Genomic DNA, 26,546 nt, shown 5'->3' with positions numbered 1-26,546 from the left:
CACTCACCTCAGCCTCCCAAAGGCGCGGGATTACAGACTGAGCCACTGAGCCCGGCTAGAGGCCTGCCTTTTATAGGACTAAAGACAGTAAAGCAGTCTACATAAAACCCCACCTCTTGCATGTTCCCTCCCACCTTGCATAGTAGGCATTCAGTCATTAATATTGCCTTCTTTGAATTATTCAGCATATACTTGGTTTTCTGCAAAGAACTTTCCAGCTAGATGGAAAAAAATTTTTTTTTCTTTTCTAGTTTAAGTTTTTTAGCATCCATTGCAAAGTACAATTTAGCACAAAATATATATATTTCCTTTGAGACTGCTGCTACTATTTACATATCATTTTAGTTGTAATTTTTAACTCGTACTAGTCATAGAGGCTTACTAACTTCAAATTCTAAACAGCTTAAATGATACTTAATGCTTATATCTTAATTTGGTGCCACTTGTCAGTGTCAAGGAAGGCAAGGATTGTTATCAAACTAGGATTTCATTTTCAAACTAGTTGCTGTGTATTTGTACCTCTGTGGATTATATAAATATGATATAGGATTATCTTGCTTATTCTCCTTGGCCTTCTAGTCCTTTTAAAAACTAATTCATAAAGATTTAGTCTAGATATACAATTTCTCAGTAACTATTAATGGTCCTTTAAAAAAAACCTCATTATGAGAGCACATAATGATTTTTTTGTGTGAAGATATGAAGCATTTAAGGGAATTTTATGAAGTCAGGTTTCATTTGTTCACTGTAATCATGAAAAAATATAGCATAAAGTAGAAATCTCCGAATACTCTTATAATTTAATATTGGGAAGTAATTTTAGTGTATTCTCAGTTCAAGATTTTTCTTTTTCTTTCAAGTCTGATGTGTTTCCTAGTACCAAAACAAACTTCTAAGTATTCTTTTATTTTCTTTTTTGTCAACTCTTTTTCCTACCTTTTTATGGAATGAGTAAAGAATAGTGAAGTTGGATAAAGGCAAGAACCACAGGCTAGAGGGGAGGAAATAAGTCTGAACATCTATCACCAGTCTTGGAAGGATCAAGTTTACCTTTTAATGTAATTCCAATGTTTACTTGAGCCTTTTATTTTGCCTGTGAGGAAATGGAGTGAGGTAGCTTGTAACTATAAGAATATCATATAGCTACTTTATAAAGCTATATGTCACAAGCCAGGACTGAAGGATGCTGCTGACTCATAGCTTCCTGACTTTTAATCTCTCTAAACTTCTTTTTCAAGTGTTAAATAGGGATTATGCCTGCTTAATAAGGTTATGTAGAGGAAGTGGTGGTAATGCATGTTTTTATGAAGTATTGGTATATACCTAGGTGATCAATAAGTGTTTTTGTCTCATCTTGGCTTACAGTAAATTACTTTTTAAAAGCATAATACATTAAAAATTGACAGCAGTTTATACAGAATCAAATATTTTATGATCTTCCACTTTTAAAGAAAATCCACAGCATGCGGAAGTATAAATTCTTTTGGAAGATTTCTGAATCATTTTAGCTTAGAAAAAATAGAAGTTTTATATCATTTTTCGATGCTCTGATTTCAGTCAGTGTTTTATTGCCTTGGACCAGGTGCACTGATTTATACAAAAAGCAGTTTTGAAAAATTTTTCTCTTCTTTTCTTTTGGGAATTTCTCTTGTGTGAGCTTTTGATCCTCACTGACCTTCTAAAATAAAGGCAAAATATCCATATCAGTACCAATACAGCTTAAAACTTATACCTTCCACTCAATATTTTTCCATTTGAGGTCAGTGTTCTGAATCTCACCTTCAGGTTTGACCTTTATTGGAAAATATCTCAAAATTTTACTTTAGCACTGCATCCTGTATCCCAGTGATCATTTGAGCTACATGCGACTTCATTTGTGCTTTTTTTTTTTTTTGAGTTGGAGTCTCACTCTGTCGACCAGACTGGATTGCAGTGGCCGCTCCCAGCCACCGCAGCCTCAATCTGCTGGGCTCCGGCGATCCTTCCGCCTCAGCCTTCCAAGTAGCTGGAACTATAGGCATGTGCTACCACGCCCAGCTGATTTTTTGATTTATCGTAGAGATGAGGTCTTGCTGCCCAGGCGGGTCTCGAACCCTTGAGCTCAGGCGGGTTCCACTCACCTCAACCTCCCAAAGGCGCGGGATTACAGGCTGAGCCACCGAGCCTGGCTCATTTGTGCTTTTAAAGAACACACATTCCAAGGATTGTATCACTGTAAATAGGTATAGAATATAACCAGAAATTCTTTTATTTGAGAAAACTGTTTTATTGGTGATATCGAGTTCCTGTGTGTTTACTACATTTATTGATGCACTTTCCTTCGTTTTGGGACAGATATGGTAAACCAGAGCCCAGGAACTTGTAAAACAAGATTTCCTTTAACTCTTTAAAACTGGTGGTGTCTAGTTTAGTATTTTTTCTGGTCAAACTAAAGAAAAGTTTAGAAACTCGGGAGTTGGGACCAGACTTGGGCTCATTTAGCTTTTTTTTTCCTCTTTAACAGCAAGACTCTAAGAGGAGAGAGTGTCTAGAAGTTTGTTTGCAGGATTAATAAACCTTTATTTTGAAATCCAAAAGGGTTGTAAAAAGTTTTGTGTGGTTCCAGTTGAAATTGATACTGTGATTTTGTCTAGTATGGAAAACTACTTGTCTTAGAATATTCACCAGACAATATATTTAGAATAAAACCTCATTTGCTGAAAATGAGCAAAAAAATATAGTTTTCTAAGTAGTGTAAACAAACAGGCAATTAACATATTTGTGCTATTAAATGAAAACTATTTTATTATATACTCCTTTGAGCACCCTAAATACAAAAAAATCCAAAATGCTCCAATGAGCATTTCCTTTGAGGATCATGTTAGCACTCAGAAAGTTTCTGATTTGAAGCATTTTAGAATTTGAATGTTCAGGTTTGGAGTGCTCAGCCTGTACACTCTATAGTAGTATTTGCCATTTAATAAACTCTGTATAAGTATTGGATGAATACATAAATGAGAGTTGGAGGGGCGTGGTTGCTTCATGCCCCTCCCCCCATACTTCATCTTATGCATCACTTCCATATGGTTGTTTATCCTTTATCATAGGCCAGTACATGTAAGTAAAGCATCTCCCTGAGTTCTGAGAGCCACTCTGATAATTTAATCAAGCTGAGGATTGATTAAATTGTGGGAACCTCCAAATTATAGCCATTTGGTCAGAAACACAGAAAACCTCCCTTAATCATCAAAGAAATGCAAATTAAAACCACACTGAGATACCACCTAACTCCAGTCAGGATGACCATAATCAATAACTCAAAAAACAACAGATGCTGAAGAGGATACGGGAAAAAGGAACTCTTCTACACTGTTGGTGGGAGTGTACACTAGTACAACCTCTGTGGAAAACAATGTGACGATTCCTAAAAGATCTAAAAATCAACCTTCCATATGACCCAGAAAGCTCCCTTTTGGGAATATACCTGGAGGAACTCAAATCATTCTACAAAAAAGATACCTGCACACACATGTTTATTGCAGCATTTTTCACAATAGCAAAAACATGGAACCAATCATGTTGTCCATTGAACGTGGACTGGATAAAAAAAATGTGGTACATATACGTGATGGAATATTATGCAGCTATAAAGAAGGACAAAATTATGGACTTAGCGACAACTTGGATGGATTTAGAGTCTACAGTACTCAGTGATCTATCACAGAAACCAAGAACTGAGTACCACATGTTCTTACTCAGAAACAGACCCTGAACATTTATAATAATACTATAAGACATGGATTGGCAGTAGTGGGACACTTCCAGGAAAGTGAGGCACATAACATCAATAAGATACCTATTCTCAAACCAGGCAAAGTTCAGACCAAAGGGAGACGTGTATTATGACCACTTATGTACCTAATCCTGAATTGTACCCTACATCTTTAAAAAAAGAAAAAAAGAAAAAAATACAGTACACAACTTAAGGTGTGCCATTGCATCTGAAGTAGGATATAATTTTGTGGAACTGAGTCCTCAACTTTGGGTTCTAACACTATCTCTGGGTAGACAGCATCAGAATTGAATGATAGGACATCCAGTTGCTGTTTGCTGCAGAATAGACTGGCTGCTGGGGGGATAAACTCCCATAGTTTGGGGGGATTAGAGGTGACTGAGTGGAGAGTAATTTTTAAAATTTATTTTAAAAATTTATTTCAAGCCGGGCTCGGTGGCTCAGCCTGTAATCCCGCGCCTTTGGGAGGCTGAGGTGAGTGGATTGCCTGAGCCCGCGGGTTCGAGACCCGCCTGGACAGCAAGACCTCATCTCTACGATAAATCACAAAAAAAATCAGCTGGACGTTGTAGCGCGCACCTGTAATTCCGGCTACTCGGAAGGCTGAGGTGGAAGGATTGCCGGAGCCCAGCAGGTCGAGGCTGCGGTGGCCGGGAGCGGCCACTACACTCCAGTCTGGGTGACAGAGTGAGACTCCAACTCAAAAAAAAAAAAAAAAAAATTTATTTCACATTACATGGCCACACAAACAACAAAAATGAGTTAGGGAAAGGTTGGTAGGAGAATAATTATTTATAAATGTACTTGTGATAGTTTAAGCAAGAAATGATGCAGCTTAACAAGAAAGGGAAGAGATTTAAAATCATTTAAGAGAATAAGTTGTCTTTGCCAATCTGTGGGCTGTTGTTGAGTGCTAGACCTAGATGGTGTCCTCTCAACCAGCAGCATGGGCACATTTTGTGGCAACTTGCCTGACACGGGACCAGCAAGCTACACTCCCAGAATGATGAGATGACAACTAGGCACTGGGGAAACTCACTGTGAAAAATGAGATTTGGTGGATCTGCTGAGTGCATTAGGCTGCAAGTAAAAAAAGTTTCACAACTCAAAAAAAATAAATAAAATAAATAAATAAATAAATGAGAGCTGATGTCAAGCATTATATTTGCAGCTAGTTTTAAAAATTCAGGCTTATGAGTTTTATTTTATTTTATTTTATTTTTTGAGTTGGAGTCTCACTGTGTTGCCCAGACTGAATGAAGTGCAGTGACTGCTCCCGGCCACCGCAACCTTGACCTACTGGGCTCCAGCGATCCTTCAGCCTCAGCCTTCCAAGTAGCTGGAACTACAGGCATGTGCTACCATGCCCGGCTTATTTTTTGATTTATTGTAGAGATGAGGTCTCGCCAAGTTGCCAGGTGGGTCTCAAACCCGCGGGTTCAGGCACTCCACTCTCCTCATCCTCCCAAAGCGTGGGATTACAGGCTGAGCCACCGAGCCCGGTGGTAGGTGAGCTCTTAAATCACTCATCATGAAATGGGCAAACGCGTTGAAAGAATCTAACAATAACAACAACAAAATTTAACTGAAGCTGAACACAGCCTCTCACAATGCTAGCTGGTACACTGATGTTGATGGATTCCTAGAACACTCACCTAGTTGGGGAAGCCTGTGCTACAAGGGGCCCACCCTCTAAAAGTTAATTCTGGGGTGTTTTTTTGTTGTTGTTGTTGTTTTTTGAGTCCCTCCTTCGTAGCTGCTAGAACATAAAAATAACAAAACAAAATCCCTTAAACTGTTATGTAATTCAGAATGACCATTGTTTTCCATACATTAGCTGGAACTTTCTGAATATTTTTTCTGAATTAACATTCCTGGATTCACAATAAAAGTGAAGATGTGAAGGAAAGAAAGAAGAGAATGCTCTGTTTACATTGTTGTAAAATTTTTATTCATGCTTTTAAAGAAATGTAGTTTGGTTATTTATGTTTTTTCAACATTCTGTTATAAAAGCACAGAAAAGTTTAGAGAATATTTGTAAGAAATACCAGATGTCTGCTACTTAAATCCTAAAATTATTTTTAAAAATTTGCTTTATGACAGATAAATTCTTAAAAGTTTTTATTTTAAAGATGAATACAATTTAGGGTTAGGTATATGAATGGTCGTTGTACAGGTAAAGTTTGGGCCTCGCTTTGGTCCCTACTTCATCTGGTACCCCTATTGATGAAGTGTGCCTTCCCTTGCTCCCCTGGCAGTTTCCCACTACTGCCAATCCCTTTCATATAGTATTATGATAATTGTTTAGGGTTTGCTTATGAGTGAGAGCATGTGGTACTCAGTTCTTTGTTTCTGTGATAGATCACTGAGTATTATAGACTCTAAATAAATCCAAGTTGCTGTGAAGTTCATACATTTGTCCTTCTTTATGACTGCGTAAGATTTCATCATGTATATGTACCACATTTTAAAATTTATCCTTCTATCTGTTCATCAATTCATCTTTTTTTTTCTTTTGTTCCAAAGTCTCACTCTGTCACTCAGGCTGCAGTGCAGTGACATGATCACTGCTCACTGTGGCCTTGACTGCCCTGGCCTGCTTCAGACTCCCAAGTAGCTGGGACTACAGGCATGTCTGGCAAATTATTTTTTAAATTTTTTTGTAGAGATGAGGTCTCCTTATGTTGTCCAGACTTATCTTAAACTCCTGGGCTCAAGCCACTCTCCCATAATGGGCTCCCAAAGTGCTGGGATTAATGGTGTGAGCCACCACACCTGGCCCATCTTGTATTTGATGCATTTCAAACTAGTGTGCACACTTCACTCCATTTGCATGAATACCAATAACTGGAGTCAGTGTTTATAGCTTGTGTGGGGGGTGGGGCGGTTGTTGTTGTTAAACTTACATAAAGCAAATGTACTATTCAATATGTTTCTACAAATGTCTATATCATGTACATGAGGGGAGACCCCCCAATAAAGAAATAATGTTTTGGAGGAAAGGCCCTTTGTATTACAGGCTTTCCCTACCAGGTAAGTAAGTGTTCTAGAAACGCATGAGCGTCAGTGTACAGCTAGTGCTGTTGTGAGAGGCTGTTTGGCTTCAGTGGTTTTTTGTTTGTTTGTTTTGAGATTATTTCCGCACGTTTGCCTTTTTCATAATGGGTGATTTACAAGTGCACTTGCCCACACCGCACCGAGTTTTCAGCAGTTTTTGACCAAAAACTGCATGACCCCCAGGAGCCCTCTCCCTATTCACCTGATCTCACCTCAAGCAACTTTTTTTTTGTTTCTCTGGATGAAAAAATGAAACCTTTTGCCCATGTAGAAGAAGAGAAACAAAAAATGGCAGTAGCACTTAAAGGCATCAAAATTGATGCGTTCAAAAACTGTTTAGAGCAGTGGAAAAAGTGTCTAGATGGTTGTATTGCATCAAACAGAGAGTACTTTTAAAGGTGACAAGTTTAAACAAGTAAGAATAAATACACAATTTTTAAATAAATAAATTATGTTTTTTGGGGTCCCCCTCATATATCAGTTTAACCCAAACTCATTTGAGGATATAGACCAGTACCTTCACTTGAGAAAGTTTCCTCTTACCCGTTCCTTAAAACTTCCACTGAATACCCCACACCCACCTGCTGTGACTACTCATCTGAGTTTTTACACACTGAAAATTAGTTTTGCTTGTTCTGGAATATCACATAAATGGAAACATACAGTATGCATTCGGTGGTGCAAAGTTTTTTTCACTCAGCATAAAACTTTTGGGTCTCATCCATATTGTTTCAAGTGTAGTAGTTCCTTTTTATTAATGAGCAATATTATATTGTGTGAAACCTACCACAGTTTGTTTATTCATTCTCTTGTTTGTGGACACCTGGCTGTTTCCATTTTGGGGCTATTACGAATAAAGCTGCTGAGAACAAGTCTTATTTACGGGATATTTCCATTTGATTACCTTATAGGAACTAAAAATTGGAATGTTCAAAATCAAGCTCATCTAAATGTGTATCTTCTCTACAGGTCCCTATTTCAGTAAATGATACCATCACTCACTCTACTGTCCAGGTTGCAACTTTTCGTGCTATCTTTGCTCCCTGCCTCCTCCTGCCTGTACTCTCTGCTTTGTGTTTCCTCACTTTGCCTAGTGCCATAGGCAGTGTCCTAGTTGGGGCCATCACTTTCATCTGTATTGCTGAAATAACCTAACAGGTATCTTGCATCTGGTTGGCCCTCGCTCCATGCCTTTCTTCAGTTTACTGCCAGTGTTCTTTGAAAAGATACACCTTTCATCATGTTGCTGACCTATTAAAAACTGTTGGCCGGGCTCAGTGGCTCAACCTGTAATCCTGCGCTTTGGGAGACTGAGGTGAGTGGATTGCCTGAGCCTGGCAGTTCGAGACCAGCCTGGGCAACTTGGTGAGACCTCATCTCTACAATAAATAAAAAATTAGCCGGACGTGGTAGCACATGCCTATAGTTGCAGCTACTTGGAAGACTGAGATGGAAGGATCGCCAGAGCCCAGCAGGTCGATGCTGGGGTAGCTGTGAGTGTGTAGCCTGGGCGATGAAGTGAGACTCCAGTTAAACAAACAAACAAACAAACAGGGTCTAGTTGTTTCTCATTGCGCCTAGGGCAATAAAGCAAAATTCTTACCCTAGCTGATGAGGCTCTGCGTGATTTGACTCCTGCCTCACTTTCCCGTGTTCTCCATGTTTCTAGCCACGCTGGTTTTGTGTTTCCCTCATGCTTCCCACGTTAGGCCTCTTTCCCTCTGCCTTGTGTCAGTCCTCTAATTGATCCATTTCCATTTCTGTATGCAATCATGCTCTCATGTCTCCCATATTAAAAAACAGACAAAAAACTTTCCTGTGTCAGTTGGAATTAGAATTATCTGCAGAAACAGAAAATCAAAACTAAGCAAAATAACTGTTGTTTAAACAAGTTGGAAAGTATTTCTCAGGAAAAAATTCTGTAGTAAATTAGTCGAGGCCTGGGGTGGTGGCTGTGCTTTTCAGAGGCCTCAGTAAGCCAAGATGCTTCCACCTTCTAAGTTCTCACCCCAGGAGTATGGTTCTTATCTTCAGAATCCTAGTTGGAACTTTGGACATCACAGTCCAGTCAGCAGGAGGGAAGAAAAGTCTAAAGACATTATCCGTCTGGGTGATGAAATTTCTTAGAATCTGCTAACATTTCCCTGGAAAGAACTTAGTTATATGGCCACAGATGTCTTCAAGGAAGGCAGTGTACTTTTTAAGTGTCCATGTGTCCAGCTAAAAAATGGGTTCTAACTGGGATGAAGTAGATATTGGACTAGCAACTGCCATCCCTCTCTTGACTTCATCTTTCCCTCCAGCCACTGTCCTGTTTCTTTGCTGTTTGTTAGAGTTGATGCTTCCTGTAAGAGTTCTCTACTTATGATATTCTGCTTCTTTGGAGGCTCTTCTTTTCTTAGTTCACTTCAACTTCTGCACTAACCCTTCCACTTAAATGACTATCAAGTTTACCTATGATCTCGCTGTTTCAGAATCCAAGGGACTCTAAAATCCTTGTCTTACTTGGATTCTCAGTAGCATTCAGGGTTTTTTTTATTTTTTCATTTTCTTGAGAAACTGCCCTGTGTAAGCGTAAGCCTTGAGCTTTTCATTTGCCTTCTGTAGCTTTATTGTTGTCTACTACCAATCTGGAAGTCATGACCTCGTATCTCCTATCCAAATGTCTAAATGTTGGAAATTCTGAAAGTTTAGTTTATTTTAGTAACATATACATACCACAGAATTTACCATTTTAGCCATTTTAAAGTATACAGGTCAATGGCATTAGGTATATTCACACTGTTGTGTGACCATTGCCACACCCCATCTCCAGAACTTTTTCATCTTCCAGAACTGAAACTTCATACTGATTAAACAATAAATGATTCCTCATAGTCATTACCAACCATCATTGTGCCTTCTTCTCTGTCTCATTCATTTCCACCAATAGATTTACTGTTTAATTCACTATTCACTGTTATTCACTATTATGTACCTAATGCTTAATTGCAGGGACTGGCACATACCTGGATTGCAGTAAATTCTGTGAATTGAGTGAATGCCAGTCTCTCTTCTTGGCATGATGTGTGTTACCCTTTTGATATAACCATGCACTGTAATGCAGCTCACTTTTCAGGTTAGCTTTCTCTGATTATTAGACTTTTGGGGGTCTCTCTGTTAGATGATATCATCGTACCTTGTAAATTTCTCTCATTAGACTTGTTAAACCTTGTAATGATTACAAACTGGTAAGTGTTGTTTGGCAATTTGTTTTCCTGACTGTACTGTAAGCCACACAGGGTAGGCTGCCTTGACCATCACCCTTTCCCCTTGGTTGAACATAGCCTTACATGCAGCTTGTTTTATAAATGAATACATAGTGATAAAAATAAATGTCACCAACTGGTTACATATCTTGAAAACTGTATGCCATTTTATCCAGTATGACTAGGTGTTAGAAATTGAATATATATTGAAAGAATCTGAATTTCTTGAAACCAGAGTTTGGAAAATTTAGTGGTTTTAATTGGATTCTCTTTAGATGTTAAGAAGCTAAACATTCACAAGGAAAAAGCTGTTTTGAAATATTTACTATAAGAACCACACAAAGAAATCTGAAATATTGCCAACTCTAATTCTGCACTGTTGCAGATGAATAAAATCTTAGGACATCTGTGGTTTGTCTTTCTAGCTCTCCCTTGTGACATCATTAGTGCACTTAAGCCTTCAGAGTAGCTGCTTTGGAAATTTTCATTATCAATTAAGCTCATTTTTGAAATGTATAAATTCTTTGATTATTACTCATAACTTTTTACAGGTGCCACATTTTTTTCTGTATCAGGAAGATTTAAAATTACTTTTGCAGGAACATACACGTAGAGTACAGTAGGTATTTTCTACCGTACTGTACGAAGTTCAATTTTTCTGGCATCCTCTGGGAAGGAATCATTTCCAACATTTAATCAGAAAGTATTACTGAATTTCTATCTTGTGCAAGGGGATTTACATATAGCCCTTGCCTTAGGCTTAATTGGACACTGTTTTCTAGCAGCCGTTAACTCTGGGCCTCCCCGCCAAATACCCTAACCCCTAAGTCAGGTGCTGGGCTATAAAGTTGTCTGTTCTTTCTTCCTAAGATCAAAGCCCAAATAGTTATAAAATGCCATGGAGTGCAAGCTTTTCTGATTCTAGTAGTAGCACTGTCTACTCACTTTTTTGAGTATTATTGCATTCTTGTTATTTTTCCTTTACCCCATCTCAGGTAAACATCCAAACTAACAGTTTGCTGGTTGTATTTGGTTTATAAGATGTATTTAGTTTACACTATATTGAGTTTGTCTGAATGGCGATTTTGAAGTAAAATATTTAGCTATCAACATTTTAAAATTAAGGAGATTTTACATACCGATCTGGTTTTATAACTTCTCTTGAAAAATCTGGACATCTGGCTACTATGGGCCAGCTTCTGCACATGCTGCCTAGAGCTAGTATTTGCAGCTTTGGGTAGGACAGGCTGTCCCCTGTTTGCTGCAACCTTGACCACTCCCTATTATTTCCCTGAAACTGAAGTCAAGTGTCCATTACCGTTTGTCCATGTCATTATGCTGTTAGTTTTTTTCATGGTGGAGTAAAATAATTTTTGTACTGTGTCTGTAGGTCAAGGGGAAATATGAGTGGAGTAGGGGGTTAGTAAATTCTAAGAAAATGATAGATGGTATATATCTTTGGGTAAATGAATAATGTTCCTATATCTCTTATCAGATATTTGCATTTAAACCATGCACTTCTGCCCATTCATTCATAACTGTTCTTTGCCAGGCTTCTATAGACATTTGAATCAGGAACCCTTGATTAAATGAACAATCCTAGAAAGGGGAAATAGGGTACCTCAAAGGACCAGTTCAAATGGAACAGTACTATAACATAACTAGCATAAGAGATGATATAACAGCTCTGAGGAGGGAGAGATTATATTTGATTGAGGAAATCCTGAAGTTGTTTTTATGGATAGTGTTGAACAGCAGGCAGTGATTCATCAGCAGGAGACAGTGGGACAATTTAACAGTTTGAAGAAAGCAGAGGATTAGATGTGGATGAGACAGTGGATAGTTGTATCGATTGAAGGGGTAGGGGGCTGAGAAAAGTAAAATCTAAGAGGCTGATTGTGGTCTGGTTATGGCTTGTCTTAAATATTAGGCTGAGGAGTTTGTACCTAACTTAAGAGACAACAAATAACCACTGGGATATACATTAATCAGGAGGAGGGAAATATCAGAGCATCGAGCTGTAGAGGAAAATGCTGGAAGTGCTCCCACCAAACGTGGAACATCTGTGGAACTGCTTATAAGTGGTAATTATCTGAATGGAAGATTGTCTTAGATACTGGACATGATTTTGGAGAAGGAATCATTAAGTCTGTGTACCTTATTGAATACAGTTGTGGTTGGTGGGGTGAGGAGGAATGGGAGAGAGGCTATGTGAGAGAGGAGGGGATGATGAACACAAATGTCTGAGAAAAGTGTGGAAGACAAAAGGAAGGCATGCTATGGAGGGAGTATCCAATAGAAGGCTTTTAGCTTCAAGTTTCAGGCTAGCTTCAGTTATATGAACGTTTATTGGTTCATATTACTGAAAAATTCAGAGGTACATGTGGGCATCAAGAAGCTCTGACAGATGAATAGATGAAGAAATTGTGATACGTATATACAATGAAATATTATTTAGCCATACAAGAGAAGGAAATTCTACCATTGTGAAAATATGGATGATCCCAGAAAGACAAATACCATCCGATATCACTTATATGTAGAATCTTAAACAGTTGGACTTTTAGAAACAAAGAATAGAACTATGGTTGCAAGAGGGTGGGAGAAATTGGGAGATTTGGGTCAAAGGGTACAAATCTTCAGTTATAAAATGAACAAGGCTGGGCATGATGGCTCAAGCCTGTAATCCCAGCAACTTGGTGAAACCTCATCTCTAAAATAAATAAAAAACTTAGCCAGGCATGTTAGCGCATGCCTGTAGTTCCGACTACTTGGAAGGCTGAGGTGAAAGGATTGCCTGAGCCCAGCAGGTTGACGCTGGGGAGGCCATGAGTATGCCATTGCATTCCAGCCTGAGTGACAGAGTGAGGTTCCAACTCAAAAAAAAAAACAAAAAAACATGAGCAAGTTCTGGGCATACAGCATGAGAGGTGATACATGTGTTAACTAATTTGATTGTGGTAATCATTTTACAGTATAAGCATGTATCAAATCATATAGTATACCTTGTAAATATTCCATCTTTATTTGATAATTAAACATTTTGAAAATTTAAAAGTATTGAAAAAGAAAAAAGCTACTTAATGTCAAAGATCAAGAATCTCTCTATGGTGTCATCTTGGTTCCAGGTTTTCTAACTCTTAGTTCTTCCACACTGATGATTGGATCTCCTCATGATTATGGGTGGCAGACTATAGCACATGGCTCCCTGTGTTGTTCACATCTAGTGGAAGAGAGAGAACTTATTCAGTAGTTCTAAGAGCCAGAAAGCTTCATTGTCAAAAGTTGCCATCAAATCTCTTCTTCCTTGTCTTTGGCCCATATTGGATCACACATTTGTTCTCAAACCAGTCCCAGGGAGTGACATCTCTCTTAGATAAACAAGTTGATTCCAGGATTCTATGTAGACAACTTACTTGTCCATTTGTGCAGAGAAGATTGAGTTTAGTTTAAACATGTCTTAAGAACTGGTGGGATAACTGGTGGAGATGTACTTGAAAGGTTACATTTATGAATCTGGATTCTGAAAGGAACACGAGGAGGTTTTACTTTGGAATAAGTTCTCCAGCTCACTGACGTTGAAGCCTTTTAGGAACTCTTGGGCAGAGGTGGTCACTCCCACCAAATACTCTAATTGCACCCTGCATTTCCCGGCTCCCTTTCAATTAGCAGAGCCCTGTGTCTCTCCATGGACAGTGGGCTGTGAAGAAAGTCCTCATGGAGAGACTGAGGGGGTCATGGATTCTATATGGGCAGCTGTAAAATGGAAGGGCCTCCATCAGCTGGGTCTCTGAGTGACTGTGTGGAGTTGAGCCCTTTGTTGACCCAGTAGACCATTTAACATAGGAGAGAGAGTTTTGTTGAGTTCATTCACTGACATTTGGCGTTCTTACAGCAGCACAACCAATACCTATTTTCACTATTCACTCTTTTTTTGGAAGTACCTTTCTCCCACTTAGTCCTTACCTCCTTGTCTACTTAGCCATTATAACCTTCATAGAAATGTATCTTTTTTTGATGTCCCAGGGATGCCATTATAGATCTTAGTTGTTCTGATGTAGTATTGCTCACCAGTATCCATGACATCAGGGCTTACTAAGATAAACCGATTCAGTTGCCTTAAGACTGTGAAGGTAAGGCAGATAGTAAAACGTATTCCCTAAAAAAGTATGTTTTGTGAATCTATATGACAGGAGTAAATAGGCTTATGAAAAGTTGGAGGCCAGAAAATTGCAATTGAGATTTGGTAACTTGATTTTGTTCAACAGTACTGTTTCATATTTTCTCCCAAGTTAGACATTTCTTTGTTGGTTTTATTTTAGTTTTTTTAAAGCTATACATATTTAATGTATACAACTTGATGAGTTAGGAAATAAGTATATATCTATGAGACCACTACCACAATGCCATAAACCTGTCCATCACCTTCAAAAGTTTACCCTTGCACTCTTTATTATTTTTTTCCTGATAAAAACATTTCACCTAATACCTATTTTCTTAGAAAATTAGGTATATAATACAGTGTTGTTAACCTTAGGCACTGTGCTGTACAGTAGATCACCAGGACTCACTTATCTTCTCCAAGTTACACACTGTTGTATTCAAGTTATATACAAGTTATTACTTTGATAGTTCAAGTTTAATAAATCTCTTTATAGCTATCCATGATGTCAGATAGAAAAGCTGGCTATTCTTTCTGAAAAATCATCATAAAGTGATACTTGAAGACTGAAATGGTCTTAAAAATCACAGATTATGCCCAGGAACACCCAAAACCTGTTCTTCACTAACGTTATAGCCAGCATGAATAATGCTCCACACTCCATCAACATGCTCCCTGGTTTGGAACAAAGGTCAAAAGTAGAGTTATGCTTTCTTTGGCCCACAAAATGTTTTTTGCATAATTTAAATAGGTGTCAACATTTAGAAATCAAAACATGAAATACAATACTCTAGGTTTCTGGTTGCTCTTTAAAACAGTTGGATGTGGTCACCCCGAGCCTGTGCTGGTAGTAGGCCGTGTGAAAGCAGCAAAACTGAGGTGTCCCACTTTCTGCAGCTCTCACATGACTCAGTCCAGCACTCCTTGCTCTTACCCCACCTCTGCAGGCATCTTGATTGGAGAGTTTCATTCTCCATTGTCATGTATACATCCCCTGGAGGAATTAATCCTGTCAGTGATTTAGAACTTTCATTTAATGCATATTTACTTAGTTCATTATTTTGGTAAGCAGATGCCTCAGAAATACCATTTGTTGAATGAGTTCAAGGAGACTTTGAAGATGGAATGCTCTGACTTCACAGCAGTTGTGCTCTATGATAAATCATGTGCCATGTCATTGGAAAGACTTGCATAATTGTTGCCTCTCTTGTTCCTTCATGCTATCTCCTTCATCACTGTCAGTGGTCGTTTAGTTACTTTAAAGATACTTATTAAGATGTTAGGTACTATTATAGATTCTAAGAGTTTGTTGTTGGCTGCCAGGAGCCCAACTCACTGGTGAGATTGGTAAAATAAACAAAGAAATGAGCACCGTAATGTTGCCACAACAAAGCAAATATGGGTGGGGGGTGGAGATCAGGGACAGGTGACCTCTGATTGGGAGAGATGGAGAAGTTTTCCTAGTGGAGGGCGCATCTGTACCAAATTTTGATTGAAGATAAGTAGAGTTCTCTGAACTTTTGAAATAATTTAGCTGTCTGCCCACAGTATGGGCCAGTTTGAAACACTTTATCAGTAATTTTCAAGGAGGCATGAAAGGTAGTTCTCACTTTGCGTGGTGCTATGTGGACATAAAAATGGCTGTGGAGGCTGAAACTGCAAAACACTCTTTGTAATCGATGAGCAAATGTAATGATCTACAACCTTTAACATTTTTTGGTCACAACATTCATCTCCCTTATAGGTGGCCATAAATGTATAAGAAAATGAAGAAAAGTAAAACTAATATTTATTCAGGACACTATACTTAAAGATTAGGCACATAGAGTATTAACATGTTCTATTTCTTTGTAAAAATAACATGTCAAGAATAGTTTCAAACAGTGCTGGCTTTCTTTTTGTTGTATAGTTTACAATAAGGAGCAAGCATCTTTTCTGTGTCTTAGGGAACTGTCATACCTAGGAGTCTGGATCAGCTGCCAATGTTTCATCCTATGTGCTTTCTGAGTTGTGAAGTATCTTCTAGGTTTCTTTAATATGAAGTTTTTTTTGCCAACATCATTCTCTCTGGGGTATTTCCACCTTTTTTGTCTCAACTGCTTCCTTGTTCATGTCAATAGGTGTCATCACTAAGTTCCTCTCACTGCACATGCAGAATCTCAAATATCAGCAATATCAACATTTCCACAATGAGCTATTTTTTCTATACTCATTGACTTCTTATTCAAATTTTGTTTTTAGGATTGTTATTGATTGGTGTTTTTTAACCAAGCATTGGTAACTAACACTTGTGTATACCTAAACTCTGCAAATTGAGGACTGTCTACATTGACATTTTGAGTGGATTTGTCCTGCCCTTTTTTGGGAGCTCATCTACTGTAAGCCTGGCCACTTGATGCCATTAAAACTCCTAATCTTTGTGACAACCAGAATGCTTCCCAACTTTTCCATACATGTTTGGGAGTGGGAGTGGGTATGCTTCCCTAGTTTGAGAACCATCCTGGAGCCACCTCTGGGTCATTTCATCATTAACAAGGCAGGGAGTGTTGAGGGATAGCCATTCCACTGCTGCTCAGTCACTTCAGTGTTCATGGCAGAGTCCTGGGAGTTGGAGCTTTCTGAGTGACTTCATCATAATTTTGTGATGCCTTCTACTTCCTTCATTAGTCAACGGTGGCAGAAAGAGCCTTTTTCCCCTGACACAAGAAGTCATGTGACCTAGATTCTAGTTAGACTTTGCTGCACATCTCTCTGCCACCTAACCCCTTGGAATCCTCATTTCCCCAACTGTACAGTAGGTTTCACATATATAGTTTACAAGATTATTGTGAGAAATAAACAGGAAGTGCATATGAATATCAGGTAAATGTGAAAAGTCGTTCTGATGATGTATAACTGAGCCACTGAGAGGTATCTCTTGGATTACAATGAAATATAACAACCCTTTAATGTCTCAGCAAAATATCCTCAGCTTCTAGATGTGCCCTCGTGAGAGAAATTCACTACTTTCCCATCTCCACTTAGTTGGATTTTTTCTCACTAACTCTCTTCATGGTGAAATGCAGAAAACTGCCTCTCAATCCATTATTAATACAAACCACCTCCATGAAGATAGACCTTATTTCTTTATTGATATTGATATAAGGAAAATAGAGCACAATGAGTTGATCTTTCAGAGAAACAGCCTGCAGATGGATCCCAGCTGGTAGCCATTTTGAATGATGAATTTTCAATAGTTTAGAGTACAAATGTCGAGTTAGAGAGTATAGTGATCTTTTCCTTGTCCAAGAATAAATATTTTAACTAAAGTCAGTATAAATAGACTTGTCTTAGGTTAATCTGAGATGTTGATTACTTACCTGTAGATTCTTAACTTTATGTCTGGATTGAAGGATTTGGTGAAGTAAATACGTTAGTAGAATGTTGCTTGTTTGGCAAACATTCCCTTCATCTGTAAGATATTATCCTGTAATTGCTGCAAACCTGCAAAATGTATAGTTTGGTGAACATTAGATATATTCTCTTTCCACCTGGTGTGCTAATCTGGAATTATTGGAGAAGAAATAAATCTTTTATGACTTACATTGAAGAATATGAGTGGAAATTATTTTTTTATCGTGGATGAAACTTCTAATAGAATTTGATTAGATTCTACTTGTTTGTTTTATTCTATCTTTAGCAATTTACTTTAGGGCAGTGAAGTTATTTAAATGATTCAATGTAAATCTCTGATTAATTTTTTTTCAGTAGCTTAGAATTGCATCCAATGGAAAAAAATTCCAAATTCTAGCTTTTGTATACATTACCCTCTCTTCCTGCCTCTACCTCCTCACCCAGTGCCACACAGAAACTTAAACAAAAACAGGAACATAACAATTTCATGTTTATTAGGTACCTTTTTAATATGGAAAAGTAGTGCTATTAGAATCAGGGAACATTACTTCCTGTTTATAAAACTTAAATATGAAGTAGAAAGTTAAGATGACTATTTAGATTTCAAAACTGTTGAAAAATCTGATGAAGATAGCACATTTTTCATGGTGAAAAATAACATAAAATATATATTCTTTCTTACATCAACACTCTTAATTTTAATTGCTTTACATATTTGAAAATTGAGATTCTTTAAATATTCTTTAAATATTTGCTATTCATCAAATCTGAAATTACCATAAGAATGAAGTTACACTTCAATTATTAGTTTTCTATAATAAATGAGCATAGTAGGTTTAACAACAGAAATTTGAAACAATTATTTACTTAAATAGTTATATTCTTAGATGGACTTCTCCATAATCTCCTCTCACCTCATGACTTATAGGATCAGAGAGCAGCTAAAAGCCTAGCAGAGATAGATAGAATTGAGAAACAATACTATTGTCAATGAGAATGTCCAGAAGTTGGACTAAAACAGTAAAAACATACAGTGTCCCGAATTATGAGTTAGAAAAAATAACTTAAAATACTTCATATGTGATTTAATGTTTATAGAAAATGATTTAAAATCAGATGTTTGTTGTTTGAACTTTGTTTTGGTTTTGTGAAGGCAGAAACAGGGACAGTAATAAGATTTTTAAAAACTAGCTGGAATTAACTTTAGGATTTTTTCATTTCCTGAGACAGAAGATAGTCATTTTCTTCTCAGAGGTTTTGAGGCTTTGCATACTTTGGCATTTCTTAATTAAACTGACATTATGATACTTGTAGTTGCAGTTGCATCAGGAAATGTTAATCATTTTAAACATGTTTCCAAACTTTCAGGTCAAATTTCACACAACTGTGGAACATCACCATGATATTTTGGGGTTAGGTGGTAAGAATTAGCCACTTAATTGAAGGCAAAGTAAACATTTTGGACAACATATTGACTTAAGAATTAAGGCATATCACAAATTTTGAGGGATATGATTCAGGGATAAAGAGAAATGTGTAATATCTTCCTAAAAGGGGTGTCAGTGTCTCTGTACTTGTAGGATCCATATAATGGTCTCCCTATCTCCATGGTTTTAAAAATGTAACTTTAATGTTTATATAAAATTGTTCAAAATCAGCAGTTTGTCCTTTGAGTTTTGGTTTTGTAAAGATGCAAATAAGGACAATGGCAAGATTTTTTAAAAAACCAAAAGACAGCTAGCTGGAAATCCTTACAGAATTTTTTTTTCTGAAACAAGATAGTCATTTTCTTCTCAGAGGTTTTGTCTTCGATTTCAGCCACATCTTCCCGGCCTCACCTTTTCCTGTTCCTCTGTTTACCTGCCTTTAGGACATCTTTTTGCATTGCTTATAGACACAGAACCTCTGACCTGCTTACTGACCTAATTTCTGCCTCTGCACCCCTTGCCAAGGACATGCTTGTCAACCCCTGGCTCCAGTAATTAGCTCAGTTAGCTCCAGTACTGGGGTTCCTGGACCAGCATCCACCCACATACCCCTGCAGAGAAATGTGCTTCTTTGCCCTCCTGAGCATAGAATGTGTCACACTCTACTACTCCCACCACTGCCTGAAGCTAAAACAAATTAAGAATGTGCAGTAGGAACCAACCTGGAGTCATTGTAGATGATGTTTTAAAAAGCTTCACTTTTAACTTCCCAAAGGGAATTTTTACTTCCTGAAAGTAAATATAGCACCCTTTTATGTGTGGTCACTGCACTGGCCAGAATTTGCAGTGAGTGTCAGTCAAACCCAGGTACTTGATGGTTTTGGTTTGTGTTATGTTTTCTTCTGTTTGGAGCATATTTGTGTGTACAGCCGTAGGTCAGTGGAGATAACGTGAGATGCATTTCATCACACATCCTGTTCTGTTCTGGATGTGAGAGTTAAGCCTTATAGCCCCTTTCACCCCCAGACCCTCTTGGGTACTGGCCCTCTCTCCTCCTTCTAGATCTTTCCACGTACCCTCTTCCTTTGCCTAGAACACTTTTTTCACCTTTTCTCCAGCTAGCTAACTTTTTCTCCTTCTTTGGGTCACAGTGTTAATAAGCATTTTCTTGTGATAACATTCCTTGACTGCCCATGACCAAGTGAGGAGATCCCCTCTATATTCGCTCATACTGCCCTGCCCTGTTCTGAAACCTGGCATGGTACCATGATGGTGGTAGTTATCTTCTCCATTGTTAGACCCTGAGCCTCTGGAGGATGGGCACTGTCTTGTTTGTCGTTGTATCCTTAGTATCTAAAACAGTGGCTGTCAGAACAAAAGTAAATCTATAGCATAATAAATTAAGCAAGGACTAGTATTATCAAACACTCAATATGTGCTGTGCTCTGTGCTTGGGATCTTTTCAGTAAGTCCTCACAGCATTAGAAACAGATACTATAATGAATTTTACAGAGGAGAAAGGTGAGACTGATAGAAGTAAAGTAATTTGTCCAACAAAACATAGGAAGGCGGAGCTGATATTTGACACCAGAGTCCCTGCTCTTTTTTTTTTTTTTTTTTTGGTGGCAGGGTCATCCAGGATGGAGTGCAGTAGCACCATCATTTTTACCACATGCTCGGCTTGCTAGGGTTCAGGCGATCCTTCCGCCTCTGCCTCATCAGGAACAGGGACTACAGGCATATACCACCATGCCCAGATACTTTTTAGATTTTTTTGTAGAGACATGGTCTCTTTATGTCTACAACTCCTGGATTCAAGTAATCCTCCTGCCTTGGCCTCCCAAATTGTTGGATTACAGGCATGAGCCACCGTGCTGGACTCAGAGTTCCTGCTCTCAATGACTATATTACATACAGTGATAGACAAATAAAAGATATCTGTGAAGGCATCAAGCAAGAATTCCATAAGGAGTCAGCAGCCTCTTGAATGACCCATGCAGTTGGCATTGATTGGGCAAAAATGGTGTTCAAGGGAGTCAACTTTTTCTAGCCATATAGGAAAGGTCAGCCCCAGATGCCACATTTCAATTACTAGTAATTTGTTTTCTCTAAAAGGTTTAGAGTTTACTGCAGCTCATATGGTATTGTAACTAGAACTCTGGTTTTAGAATTAGGGATATGAGACTTAGGATCACCTCTCTTTTTCTTGTTGATGTTGGTAGGTTGAGAGTGGTCATTACGAGCCCACTTTTTCTATGCTCAAGAGAGACACTAGGTTGTTGAGGGGGTTAAAGGGAGTGTGTGTAAAGTTGACTTCCCAACTTAATGGCTATTACCTATTACTCTTAGAATGTTTTCTCTGCCATATTATTTTCTATCATGGAACACCTACTGGCATTTAATAAAAGAAGATTATGTGCAGAGTGATTTCTGGGAAGTTCTGCTGTTGATTAAGATTTCAGAAAATTGATTCTTCTACCCATATGTTAGCAGGAAAACTCCTCTTTATGGTATCATAATATGACAACTAATGTCATTTATTGGATTAAATGTCCACAGTATTTAATTCAGAAAAAGAAAACACTTAGATTGTTTTTGTACTGCCCACCTCCTGACAGTATTATGGTAAGATCTCATTTTTCTGTTTGATCTCTTTAAGAGTATTGAACAACTCAGAGAAAGTTTCTGAAGCTAGTTATATCCAAGGCCTGCTGTGTGCAGGGCAGAGAGCTTACTTTCCATTTTGTAGAGACAGACTGTAAACAAGTAAGCATAGAAAATAAGAGGATTTTTGCTTGCGATAAAGGTTAAGGGGAAAATAAATGCGTGATGTGGGAAGAATAATTGTCATTGGGATAGTGGAAAGGCTTGTGGATTTGGACAAGGTGGCAGGTGAAGTCTGAGCATAAGAAGGAGACAGGACTGAAGGTCTGGGGAAGAAAGAACAGCCAATGCAAGGTCCTGGAAAGGGGAAACTGCTGGGCATGTTTTTGGGGTAGCTACCATGCCCAGTACATAGGGCACTGTAGAGAATATTTTTTTTTTTTTTTTTTAAATACAGGTTTAGAATTAACCAAATTAATGGTGCAAAGAATTAAACGCATTAACACGGATAGGCATGAATGAGAGGAGAGGCAGGGGCTAGATCCTAGGGCTGAGGTGTAGAGCTCACCTACCTGTAGGGCCACACCTGTACCTTGACTTAGTAGAGACAGTGTGTCCTTACTTTTGTTGTTCAATTTTTAATAGAGACATAGGTGTGGAGAACCAGTTCTCTAAGAAAAACAGCCAACACCATGATAAATGGCAAGTGAGCAGGACAAATGTGATGATGATGGTGGGTGGCTTTTGATCTCAGAGCTCAGAGACACAGTAGGGACTGGGAGCAGCCCAGAGGCTGCTGGCCCTGACTCAAGGGGACAGCTGTTCCTTGGTGCCAGCCAAGTGTTACCATGTGGGAATGTGGGCTCCATGTACTAACTCTGCCAAGTTTTCTAGAGAACCAGAAATCTGAATTTTTATGTGAAATTTTCAGATTTAAAAATGTTGGCCCAAGCTTTAAAAAAAAAATCTTACAATGAATAGATGAATTGCATCTGTGGGTTGCCAGTCTGAAACATCTGCTGAAAGCCCTTTTATGCCATAATAAAGGGAGTTCAATGAATAGAATGCATGTGAACCATTTATCTTTGTGCCCAGTACATAGGCAATACTGAGGAGAAAAAAAGGTTCTCATTATTCATTGCACTATTCATCTGTTTAGTTGTCTTCACCATTAATTTATTTAGTTAACTTTAACTCCATATTAAAGATAAATAATATCCTACTCTAATTCAAGTGATTAAGTTAATGAATGGTAGTTGCTGTAATTTGTTTATTGAGTTGGGTTCTCTATTAGTTTGGCTAATTCTATATTCATGCTACAAAAGTAAACATTAATCTAGTGTAATTCACATGATAAAGAGAACAAAGGACAACACATTTTGGATTCCAATTCTTTTCTTACTTCCTGTCCACTTCTATTGTGCAGCAATGATTGCCTTCCTCACTTGTTCTTATGTTTTGGCTCATTTGGGTGTCAAGGCCTCCTTCCTGACTGGTGTCAGCTGCATGTGCAAGTGAGAAGGAACTGTGGCAAAAATGCCATTTTGGACCAGGCAAAGGATGAATGCAGTTTTATGACATGATGTCGTGTTTAGAGGCTTTTCATCTGTTTTAATGAAATACAAATGTGCCCAGAACAAGTTATTTTTTTCCCCAAGGGGAGGGCTCTTCATTTAGTATGGCCTAACTCATGCAGTTTTGTATTACGAGATCGTGTTTGGTATGTTGCAATCCCTTGGCGATTATCTCGGGGAATTTTATTCAGTGCTAGCATCTCTGACGGTTCTGGCATCAGGTTGGGTTAATTACTTGTTCATGTACTTTTTGGTCTTGTCTCTATGTTAAAATTCTGGAGCATCACGGAGAGGAACATTGGGAGTAACAAAATATACTTGAATATTTCTAATAGATTAAAGGCTTATAAAAACATCTCTCTTTTTTTCCCCTCAAGGTTTTTTTGTTGTTGTTGCATTGTTTTAAAATGAGATCATTTTATATTAACATGAAGCTAGAAACTTGAAAATAAACTTTTTGTGTGTGTGAAAAATCTTATCTGTAAATAAAGCTCTTAATTGAGTCAATAATTCTCTTTTAATTTTTGGTACAGATCATGGAGGAAACAAATACACAGATTGCTTGGCCATCAAAACTGAAGATTGGAGCCAAATCCAAGAAAGGTAAATTGTGAAAGAGAGAAAAATTGGTGGTTTTGATAACTGAGGGCTAGGGAATTACTGCAAGTTTGCTGGAAAGAAAACCAGCCTTTATTCTTATCATCTTTGTCCCCAAATATTTGCTAAATAGCAATCTTTCAAGAGGATTATCATAACTAAAAACAATATACAGTTTTTATCTAGCAACAGAAAAATGTTAAATATTAATATTACATTGGGAATTTTATAAAAGATATAGCAACCTGTGGTTTTAAGAATGCCTCTTCAGTTGATGTTCATGAGCCATAGTAACTCTTTACATATGATAATATACTGTCAGCACACACATAATCTTTGTTTATACTTTAGAGCTCTTTTTTTATGTACCACACAAAATTAATACCTACTTTTTCTCCCTTTAATGTGATATGAACCTTAGATTTCCTTTCTAGAGCACTTCTTCTCTTTATCTGTCAAAAGCAAAGAACCCCCTAGATTTCTTTTTAGGCTATTTCCTTTGCCTGACCTTTTCTCTGTCTGACACTATGGGATATTATCCAATGCTTAGATGTTTGGAGATGGAAGTATAGGCCCCCTTAGTCTTTTTCCAAGATTATGTAGTATTTTCAAATGTGATCTACCAATATATATTTTTATGGATAGTTTTTCTTTTTAAAGTATGACCTTAATCAAAAATCAAACTTTGCACTGTATATTTCATTAAGAGTACAGTTGCATGTAGTCATCAGAAGATAATGACAAATACTGTCAAACAACTCAAGATACTTGCAAACTGAGCATTATCCACTATGGTCTGGCTGTTTTGTTGTTTTGCAGTATAGTTTTCGATTTGCTGCCCCTTCTCCCTGTGACTTATTGCTAGATGATAATGCAAGATTTCTCAATTTCCTTTCTTATTTCAGCCCAAATTGCCTTCTTTTAATCTCGCTCTGTTAAATTACTCATCACATGGAATATAAATTATTTTAGTTATTTTTGGAAGTATTGTTAGTTGGACTTCATTTGACTGGAATTCCTGCAGAAACTTACATCTTGTTACCTTTTTGTTTGCGATTTTGGGTGGCACAGAATTAGGAACTTATATGCTAAACAATTGTAAGAGGATATGGTGAATTTCCAAGTGTCATTCTGTATCTTTGTGTAGCTCTTGAACTTGTCAAGTGCTATAGAATATATTCTTAATTAGTCATCAGTAATCTTTGTGGTATATTAGGGTATTTTGTACTCCTTATGCATAAGAAGAAACTACCATTTTCAAGCTATTTATAGTATTTACAAATCCCTAGTCTACTACTTGGGTAAATTGGAACTTGAACATATACTGAATTCTTTTTCCCCATTGCCAGGTATTTTTACTTAAAGAATGAAATAAACTTTATTACTATATCCTAATAAAAATGTAATTTAGTCAGTTCTCAAAGAAAATTCCCAAGGAAACATGAACATTAAAATAATTCCAGGGAGAGACAGGAACAAGATGGCGACGGCATAGGTGAACTGGTGAGATTCTCTGAACATGAGTTCCCAAAAAGGCTATTACTTCTTTTCTCCCATCCCCCAGCCCACCACCAGCCATGCTGGTGCCAGGCCCGGGGACCTTCGGTCCTACGCAGGGCCAGATATTGCGGCCCCCTGCTGCTGCTGTTCCACTGCGTGTGTGGGAGTCTTGGGTCCCAGCCCCCTCCAGCTCCCTCCCCGGCTGCATCATCTCCAGCCCAGCACCCGGCACCAAGCCACCGGTCACACAGGGAGGCTCTGGGCGCCCGCCCCTCAGAGACACCGGTCCCATTCCTGGCTAAAGTACCCTGTGGGGGGCCCAGGGCCACTCTCGCTTTGGAGCTCTGGAACTCCGGACCCACCCTGGCTGAGGCACTCAGCGTGAGACCCCAAGCTGGGGGACCCAGACAAGTGGAGAAAAACAGATCTGCTTAAACTACCATGCCATTCTCCAGACAGAGACTTCCATTGCCCCGCCCACCTATCAACAAACTTTACCTCATTTCCTAAGGCCAGATAGTGCGACCCCCCGCTGCTGCTGTTCCACTGCATGCATGGGAGTCTCAGGTCCCAGCCCCCTCCAGCTCCCTCCCTGGCTGCATCATCTCCGGCACCAAGCCGCCGGTCACTCAGGGAGGCTCTAGGTGCCCGCCCCTCAGAGACACCGGTCCCATTCCTGACTGAAGTACCCTGTGGGGGGCACAGAGCCACTCTCGCCACCCACCGCCTGCCCTTTGGAGCTTTGGAGCTCTGGAACTCCAGGCCCACCCTGGCTGAGGCACTCAGCACAAGACCCCAAGCTGGGGGACCCAGACAAGCAGAGAAAAACAGATCTGCTTAAACTGCCTCACCATTCTCCAGGCAGAGACTTCCATTGCCCCACTCACATATCAACAAAACTTACCTCAGTTCCTAAGGCGACAGCGAGAAACAGGAGACAAAGCCCCACCCCTATGCTGCAACGAAAAACAAAAGGTAGAGGCAGGAATCGGAGATCAGAGAAGTGACTTTAGTCTGATCACTTATTTTGACTTATGGTTTTATCATTTAACTGTTGGTTTTGATCACGTTTGTTGTTTGCTTTCTGACTTACACTGTTTCTTGATTTTATTGGCCTGTCTCTGTGTAGCTATCAGTACTCTTTAGGGAATTTTTCTTACGTGTCTTTCTTCACTTCTTCCCGGCCTTGTGTCTCTTTCTCACCTGATAGTT

The 26,546-nt window shown here is 38.5% G+C and overlaps 1 protein-coding gene across 1 annotated transcript in view; it reads left to right on the top strand.

Moving 5' to 3' along the window:
• BICC1 (BicC family RNA binding protein 1) overlaps nt 1-26,546 on the top strand; it is a gene marked incomplete at its 5' end in the record, with an annotated part of 286,932 nt that overhangs the window by 132,565 nt on the left and 127,821 nt on the right. The window contains one exon of the mRNA XM_008061686.2: nt 23,771-23,840. Coding sequence (XP_008059877.1) covers nt 23,771-23,840 — 70 coding nt within the window. The remainder of the gene's footprint in view (nt 1-23,770; nt 23,841-26,546) is intronic.

This window comes from Carlito syrichta, unplaced genomic scaffold (genome assembly GCF_000164805.1).
Source record: "Carlito syrichta isolate Samal-C Ts95f unplaced genomic scaffold, Tarsius_syrichta-2.0.1 Scaffold305437, whole genome shotgun sequence".
Taxonomy (NCBI): Eukaryota; Metazoa; Chordata; class Mammalia; order Primates; family Tarsiidae; genus Carlito; species Carlito syrichta.
This window is presented reverse-complemented; position numbering and strand designations above follow the sequence as displayed.